Here is a 9,360-nt window from a genome sequence, read left to right on the forward strand (position 1 = left end):
CAGCAGGAACAGATTCATTCATAAGCATACAGTGCAGGTTAAAAAAAAACCAAACAAAAACAAAAAACAACTTCTAGTATCACCCTCAACCTTTAAGTCCTCATTTGTCTTTACCCACCTCCTTCAAAAAAGTCTATGGTGTGGTAGCTGTACTGCAATGCACAGGAAAACAATGACTGAAGCAGCAAAAGAGACGTACCTGTATGGGTAGCCATGGTATTTGGATCTGAAGACAGAAAGCAACCAGCTGAAGAAAAGCACCACCAAGCCAATGCCAGCAATACACATAACTGCAAGAGATGCAAACCAAGAGTCTGATATGTGATAGGTGTCCTCGAAAACACCACAGTAACTGGGGTTTTCAAAAGCATTCTGTAATATTTACAAATCTGGTCAGATAAGACCTCTAATAGAGTCACTGAGAAGAACTAAATTAACACAAATTTTCTTTCAAATTCCTACTGTAAATCAATTTCATACCATTGCTTTAAGAGGATGTAAGTCACTTCTTCTCTTCCTTACCAGCAAAATGCTGCAAGGCGTCTTTGTATCTCCCCATCTCCCAAAATGTCTTTGAGTTTATCTTGCAGTTTGCTAAGCAACTCCAAATGCTGCCAACAAACCAAATGATTCACTTCTGCTTAGAGGTGGGATGTGTACAAAAAACCACAGTGCAAGAGCATTTCTATTAAACTGTGTATCAAAAATCTTTAGTGAATACGCCTTCTCTTACAGAGAAAGATATTAGTACTTACTCTTTCTTTTCCCAACATCCATGTCAGAAGTAGCAGCTTCATGGAGGAGTACCATTCCTAAAGTAACACCGCCATCTACAAATGCTGTTTAAGGCTAAATCAATGAAATACAAGAGACTCAGCGTAATAGACATATTCCTAATCTTGTAAATTCAGCTCCTATACCATACGTGGGGCATTAAAACTCACTGGAAAAATTAAAGGCTTCCCAGCCAAACCAGCAACCGTGAGGGGAAAAAAGGCAACTCAAAGGCATTAATAATGTCAACTTTTAAGAGAAAATAAATATGAAGTTTAAAAATATAAGCTGGGAGGTATAGTAAGTCTTGACACAAAATTAAAAACATGCATTTATTATCTCAGGTTGTAAGGAAACAGCATTTCTTCCCAGCCGAGAGAGCTCGGTCCACTCCTACTACGGTTCCACTCCACTGGAAAATCCCAAAAGGAACTCAACTTCTGCATTTTACTTAGTTAATAGAATGAATAAAATGCATACAAAACTTAATATCTTTCAAGTTGCAATATTTCAGTCTTTTCTCATAACATTAAGGAAGCACATACAATTTAAAAAGCCTGACATTTGCAAGAACGAGTCCTAGCAAAGCAAAATAGTGGATCCAGTGGAACAAAAGACAAAATTCCCAAAGATTTCATTCCATTTCACTATAGATGTTCAGTCCCAATCCTCCCTCTAAAATGAGAAATACTTCTCATTGACTGCAACAGGACCGTTAAGAAATCTCCATTTCAGATGCAGTCTACCTTCAGCACAAGAGAAAAGTGACTTCAACCTACAGGAACCCTGCCAACTTCTATCATTTTAAGTATCTCCAGCAACTGCTAGATTGGCTCCATAACGTGACAGATACCAATAACACAAATAAACATCAACAAAAAGTTTCTAGGTTGAATTTGACCGAGTACGTCAGAAGTACAATAATTAGAAAAAGATCAGAAGTTCCCCTGCAAATGGATGTTTTAACTTTAAAAAAGAAAAAACTTTGATAATGAATACACAGCAAGAGAGTAAAGTTCTTTTAACACCAGCATATTTAAACATCAATTGCTTACTTTATGTTATTTTATTACAAAAACTCAAATGCATCACTCACTGAAATGGGGATGTTGAATAGACAAAATGAGAAAAGGGAGAAATTAGCAGATATCACTCTGTTAAAGAACATTGCTCTTGCAACAGAAGACACTTGTTAATCGTTGTCAAGCAGTGAAGAGGACAGTTACTTTCAATTAAGTTTTGAAACAATGTGCCTGTAGTAAGTCTGCTATTCTGTATGCTTGCGTACCATAGAACGCAAACAATTTAGGACTGTGAAGCTCTAAGAAAAAAAGATAATATTAAATAAAATAAAAAATCCTGACTAAAAGATAAAAGAATGCACAGGCTGACACAGGTGATGAGACAAGGAAGAAAAGCTTGAGTCAGAGATGATGGATCAAAAACATACATGTAGGAACAGAAGAAAAGAACATTGCATTTTAGAGTATTCTTATTACTCCAAAGAAATATTTTTATACAAATGAGAAAGGCAAAAGCTCTCAATCTGCAAGTTTCCACTCGCCTTTCTCGATGGCGTAATACTGGCATGGAAAAATCCTGAATTGTTAGCATGACTGAGTGGTAAGATTAAAAGTAAAGAAGGTAAGCAGAGAAGTAAAAGAAGAAAGATCAATAACAGAGGAAGGAATTCAACACCAAAACAAGAACTAAGTAAGATTGAAAAAGATAAGAGACGTGCACAGAGGAACAGGGGCTATCCTGAAGAATCTTACGATTCACAAAGATCCACATCTTTAGTGCCATATTCAGTTCAGTCATTAAGCAAGGAAGAAGGTGGTGAGAAAGCAGTAAACATTTTTGTATTCACCTTAAAGATCACTGGCATAGGAAAAGCATAGTTGTCAACACAGAAAGGCTCCACAAGTATTAGGCAACAGTTACAAGCCCTGACAAAGTAGTTGCGTAGAAAAGGCAGCAGCATAAGCTAACAGAAATCGTCAACAACCACACACTTCTCAGTAGGAAGGATACTAAACAGAAGAACAATGTGTGTTTCTGCCACAAATTGGGCTTGGCTGCTTCCATGGATATAGTTCTGTAAGAGACAAAGAGTAACTGAATTTAGAAAAGACTGGAGTCAACTTTGACATGATTAACAACAGCTATAAAGCTTGGAACTGGGTTCTGTTCTGTCTCCTGAAAGAGACAGTGAAAAAGTTGGAGCATGAACAATCTTATCTGTTAACCATTGATTCTTGGGGGAAGCTGTGTCAGCATCAAAAATCCTTCTTCTATTAACATGTACAATCAGCCCAAAGTACCATTCAGATCATAGTAAGTGCAAGGGCAGCTCCTACAGCTTCCATGGTCCAGATCCCCAGTTCCGCAGGGACAAATACCATAATTACGCCCTCCTGTACCCACTGTGATCCAAGCCTGATCTAGATCCATTCCCTGACTCAGATTCTTAGGTTATGTAGGTTGCACCTCAGTTTAGGGACAGTATCTTTAATCTCCGCATGAACCCTACTCACTTGCCTCCAGAACCAAGCATTTGAAATCTTTTTCATGGCATACCAGGAAAAGGAACATCACTACCAATACCACTGAAGCTGCAGTCTTCAGTCTCAAAAAGGCTTAGGAATGATGTCAACAGAAGAAACAAAAGGAAGCACTTTCAAGAAAACATTTGAAATATAAGAAGTTCCACTTAGAAAGTCGGCTCAGTTTTATTTACATTAATAGTTTACTAACCAACTGGGTTAACAGAAAACTTGAAATTTGTGAAAGAATACCATTTTTTAATCCCTTATGGGATGCTCTATATCACTATGGTTGTGATGTTATATTTAAGTAGAAAAAAAAGTTTGATAAGCAGATCCACTTTTTGTGGAAGAATACAGAGGGCCTGACCCACCTAATTGGGCGTGAAAGGACATTTCACCAAATTAATTCCCTTCTGAGTAAAATACATGAGAAAAGTCAATGCCATGTGTAAGCATCTGAAGAGAAGCAATGCTGTCAATACACACTGTAGTAGTCAGAATATCTCATTCTGTATTACATACAGAGCAGCACATTTCAAGTGATGTTAAAACTGATTCTTCCCAAGAATGAGATTTCATAAGTCTAAGGTCACTAGACATTAATTTACTTCAAGAATCTCAAAGAAATATGGGTTTTTTATATTGAAGTCACTAGATGGGTGTATGAACTAAAAAGACCAGGTTAAAAATGAAATTGCCAGGCTCAGCAATAGGACTGTTTAGCACACAAGACTCAACATAAACACCTTTATTTGCTGTTAGCAATTTAGAACTATCATGTCTCTTCATCACTAGAGATACAATATATGGACAAGACAGAGGAAAGCAAATGTCACAGGTAAATAAATGCTGAAAAGAAAACATGGAAACAAATAGGAATGGTTAAAATATGCACAGGAGGTCAGAGAAATGGAAGAGATCAGGTAATTTAAAATAATCTGCCCTCAGAATGTAAGCAAAAAAGCATTGTCATTATGCTTCCTCCAAAATGTATCACTTTTTTTACTTTTACATTTTGGAGAGATGGGGAACAACAGGAAGGAGAACAGGAAGGGTGAAAGAAATGCTTACCTTAAGTTCTGAAGCAAGGTGGAACCTCCCCATCCAAATAACTTGGTAGCAAATAGTTTTGGTTACTCTGTATACTACCCTCTTTACCCTAGAGCATTATTTTAGTACCTTCCTAGATTTCTGTGATTACTAGAATAATCAAAGTTCCCACACACAAAAAGACCTTGAACTCTTCAGGTATTAACACAACAAAAATAAACTCAAAGGTAACACTTTGGAACTAGTGTGTCCCACTTCCAGCACAGTACCATCCATGACTGCTGTCCAAGGCTTTATTGCATGGAAAGCACTTTGAGCAGTTTCTAGCAAGAACCTGAACATGCTGCTAGATAGTAAATTAATCTTAGTATTTCTCAACTGATTAAGAATTGCATTTTTATTCTATTTCTTAAAAGTTTATTACTGAGCACAGAAAGGAGTACACCTAAAAACCCCTAAGAAACATTTATCCATACTGTTAGAATGTCACAGAACTAATGCCACCATTCTTACAGAATTCATGGATCATTGAACAAAAGACTGTATGCCTGACCCTCCTATCAAAATGGAATTCTAGGTAATGGTTGAAGTTATCATGCAGCAATTACACAACACAGCACTTTGCTTTGGATCAAGATCAGTATTTTGCGATTTCTTAGTAGCAAAGCACAAGTTTGCAAACAGAGTTTCTTCTTCTATTTGAGCCAAGAAAAGGATAAAGCTAATTGGAAGAAAATCTAAACCTTGACTGGAGCTCTAACACTCCTTCTGTTTTACACAAAACAAAACTCCTCTTTAACAGGCATATTTTAAGAGAAGACACATCCTCCCTGAATGAATCAACAGCTTTGTAATTTGCCTTGCTCACTGCAGGAGAGGTTAGCCTCACTGACGTACAAAGAAAGACGCCAAGAACAGAATTTGCACTCTGACTCGCCTCTTTTAGTATCAGCCTTATTCTGTAGAAATAGAACAGAAATGCAGAAAAGAAAACTAAGAAAAGACTTACCACTTGTCCTGTATGGGGATTCTTATGAGCATAGGGTGGACCTCTAATGTGGTTCCACATCTGGCCTGATGTCATTGCTAACACAAAACACTGAAAAGGAGAGAAGAAATACTATTTAATAGGTAATATTTTTTTTTACCCCATTTCTTTTCACTTTATACCAAAAACATACTCATTTGGAATACAATCTTAGGCTAGGCATTTTCCTACCTTTTATTTGTATAAAAAGCATCTAATCAAGCAGTAACTGAGCTGAAAAGATGGGAGATCAAATAATACTATTAGACTACCAAAAAGTAAAACTAAATGCACCTCATTTTCCTCTACCAGGTTTAAGCATCTTTAAATACAAAAGCTTTTAAAAACTTGAATGACAAAACTCATGACAACAGACAGATAAGAGTTATAATTACTCACCAAAGCAGCAAAAGCCCAGCCAGTTTTGTTATACAGAAAATCCAGATTGCTTCCACGCAAATATATGAGGCCTCCGATGACAGCCAGCAGCAGTCCTAACATCAACGGTCCAGCATAGTTTGGTGGCCTTATCACACGAATCTAAACAGAGGATATTTAAATTATTTTCCCTCAATGGGATTATACATTACACCCACACTCCTGCTAACAAAACCCACAATATATTAGAGTGGAAAAAATATCAATGCATACGCAAATGTTTTCTATATAATAAATCTGACTTGGGAAGTAAGTAATGCTTCTTCCCTTGTTACTGTAACTTCAGTTTTATACACCTTTACCTTACCTAATAATTTAAAGACTGTTTTTCTTCCATAGGAACAAAAGAGGGAGAAAGAAGGAGATGAGTTTTACCATCTTATCAAATACAGAATTACACAAAATATTAGAGCACAGAATGTAAGGAAACAAAGATGTAGTCCTGTCCCCAAACTAGATTTTGTAGACTAGAACTATTTAGAGCATCTGAGAGTAGATCGTTAGCCACAGAACACAACTGACATACTTCATTGCTGGAATTACATAGTAAGGGAGTGCCACAGAGGGATGATGGGGGAAGTCTGTATATACTTACATTGACATCAGTTCTGTCAGCCACCCAACGAGCAAGCTGTTCAGCAGCAAAGCCACGCACCTGAAGTTCGTATGTGTCACCCCGCTTAGGCTTCCCTTTAGCAGGAAAGTTAATGAAGGTAGGAGCAGAATTCATGTTTAACTGTATGTAGAAAATTCATAGAAGATACAACACCATGAAAGGTCTATTTAGTAACACAATTCTATTCCATTTCTATCTTGCAACATCGTCACTAAATCAATCAGAAAAAATAACTATTCAAGAAGTAGATTTCATTGACAATGACTTAAAAAAGAGTAAAGACTGCACACAGTAGCTTGCATTTCTGTATTTTGTAAAAAGTAATCAATTTACTCCTGCAATTTCCCTTTTGTGTTGCATGCTGTTTTCTCCTTTTAGAATTGAGGAACAAAATTTTTTCAGCTCTGTCACTAGCTTAAACACAACTGAGCATTGCAAAACTATAATGAACTATTAATGTGATCTACAATTGCAAGCGTACATGGAATGTTCTCATACATTTAAAAAAAATCTGGTTACATCATGTTCATAGAAGAGCAAAATGTCTGGGTACTTGAAAAGTAGTAAGTTAACCCATACCGAAAGCCTAATCTATCATTCTCTAGCAATCTAAAAATTGTAAGACTTGTTCCTAACGACATCAGTGCTTACTATCTTGCCTCTTCATGTATTGTAGAAGAATTCCATTAAGAATTACACTGTAAGTTATTATAGGAGACAAACTCAGAAAAAACAGTCAGAGAAGCCAGTTCACTCCCTGTGCATATTCCAGATTTGTCAGTTCTGTTAATACTACCGCCAATATGCTATTGCCCTCTGCTCTTCGCATTTCTTCTGAGAGTGTCAGTTTTTAACTTTTCAATTATTTCTTTAATCATTGTAACACTACATTTTTGTGTACATCTTTATCTTCTTGCCCTTAGTCTACAAAACCCCAGTTAAAAATAACATTTGAAGAGAAAAAGAAAGGTATTACCATCTGAAATACATCTGAGCCTTCATCAAAATCTACCATAGCAAAAAAAATCTTATTGGTAAATGCACTGGAATATCGCCACGAGTTTGCCAGAATCTGGTATTCCTCATCAGCTTGCCTATAAAACACACAAAGTGAAATGCTGTATCATATGTTTGTCCCAAACACAAGTTATAAAACAGCCGAGGGAGTTGTAGCCACCCACCTCATTAATAGACACATTGTACACACCCCACCTTAATTTTCTAGTGTTAAAGTTTAAGGCCAGACACTCGTCTAATAATCAAGTGAAGCATTTGGCACCACTATTTTTTTTAAATGCAAAGGCAAGATTTGTTGAGTCCATGGAGACAAGCAGTGGTAATTTCTAATTGAAATTTGAAATGGAACCCAGCAGCTCATGATTTGCTAGTCCACAGAGCACCAAAACAAGTATAGGTGTGCCCTCTTTTCCACGTCAGAGGACTGGAAACCAATTAATTTCAACTAAGTATGTATAAAAATCACCTTTACAGACCTCTGCCACCTCTGGATTAATACATGAAAGCCATAATATGGTTAAGGATCCAGCATATTATAATTGTAAATAAACAAGTGCACACCAACATATTAATTAACAGCAACTTTTAGACTGCATGGCCAGCAGTAATTCTACAAACATTCCTTCAGCAGCTCATGCCAGGAAAGCTGAGTTTTTACCCTATCTTTCTCCAGAAGCCTATCAGTGTGAATACTGTTTCTGCAAAGCAGTGATTATTTTAGGAGTGAGATAAATAATTAAGCACTATGTTGTTTTCTCACATAATATTACACATATATTCTCACATATTTAATTTCAAAGATGATCCTACTATAATGTGCCCTAGTATATTCCTCTCATGTACATGAAAGTTTTACCCTATTCTTAACTTTCATTTCCTACAAAGCTTATGATAACTTTCAAGTTCTAATTGAGGACTAAATTAAGCCCATACTTGCACACGACACACTGTCTGTGAGGCTGAAGAGCAGTGAACATCACAATCACCGAGTAATTTCTGGGTGGTGCCTTCACAAGGCGTCTAAATTTGTCTCCATTCATTCGAATAACAGATCTTTTACTAGCCCACTCCATTAGCTGGTTCACTTTTTCTGACAACACCATCTGAAAATAAAGTCAGAGAAACACTGTTGGGGTTTTTTGTTGGTTTTTTTCTAGTCTCACAGTACAGTCCTGAAGGTTTTCAGACTTGACGTAACAAACATCCACACTGTATTTCACAAGAACACTAACCACATGATGTGATACTTCATCAAGATTCTCGAAGGCATTCTGCGATCCTTCTGACAGTCATGTTAACATCATTCATTTACTTTAACCACCTAGTATTACACATGCTTTAAGCGCTTTGCATTACACATGCTGACGAAGACTGTCAGCTCACTAGTACTTTCTCATGTTCCTAATTTTAAGATTTCTTTCAGATGTACAAACTGCCCCAAATCACTCCACAGTATTTATTCAATACTAAGCATCACAGTTTCAGATTTCAAAACTTGGTGGCAGTGGAATCAACACTAGAGATGGAAGCACTATGGAAGTGAGCTCAACACCTAGTTTTCAGCATTGCTGGAAAAAACTTGATTCCGTACATATTGGAAGAACTCGGGAGGGCTCAACATTAAGCTCTTCTTTAAAAATACGCTAACCAATTCTGTAACATTATAAAAAGAAGTATCAGGTAAGTGAGAAACCACCAAATGTTACACTTATCATAACTACTTCGCTACTCCTTATGGATACCCTTCTTCAGACAAATACTTTACGATAAATAATAAACTCTCTTCTTTGACTTACGACCGACAAAGGTAAATACAGAGGGATCTTTTCAAGGAGCCAAGTGTGCAGAACCGTGTGACACCTCCGTGCTCACAACCAAAGACACTCAGC

The 9,360-nt window shown here is 36.8% G+C and overlaps 1 protein-coding gene across 1 annotated transcript in view; it reads right to left on the reverse strand.

Moving 5' to 3' along the window:
- MAGT1 (magnesium transporter 1) overlaps window positions 1-8,574 on the reverse strand; it is a 9,686-nt gene extending 1,112 nt beyond the window's left edge. Inside the window, exons 1-8 of the mRNA XM_009696595.1 lie at window positions 8,405-8,574; window positions 7,431-7,548; window positions 6,434-6,574; window positions 5,800-5,940; window positions 5,383-5,472; window positions 2,809-2,872; window positions 756-830; window positions 200-290 (exon numbers count right to left, since the gene is read on the reverse strand). Of these exons, the coding sequence (XP_009694897.1) occupies window positions 200-290; window positions 756-830; window positions 2,809-2,872; window positions 5,383-5,472; window positions 5,800-5,940; window positions 6,434-6,574; window positions 7,431-7,548; window positions 8,405-8,574 (890 nt within the window). The remainder of the gene's footprint in view (window positions 1-199; window positions 291-755; window positions 831-2,808; window positions 2,873-5,382; window positions 5,473-5,799; window positions 5,941-6,433; window positions 6,575-7,430; window positions 7,549-8,404) is intronic.
- Between the last annotated feature and the right edge of the window lie 786 nt (window positions 8,575-9,360).

This window comes from Cariama cristata, unplaced genomic scaffold, assembly GCF_000690535.1.
Source record: "Cariama cristata isolate BGI_N322 unplaced genomic scaffold, ASM69053v1 scaffold28203, whole genome shotgun sequence".
Lineage (NCBI taxonomy): Eukaryota > Metazoa > Chordata > Aves > Cariamiformes > Cariamidae > Cariama > Cariama cristata.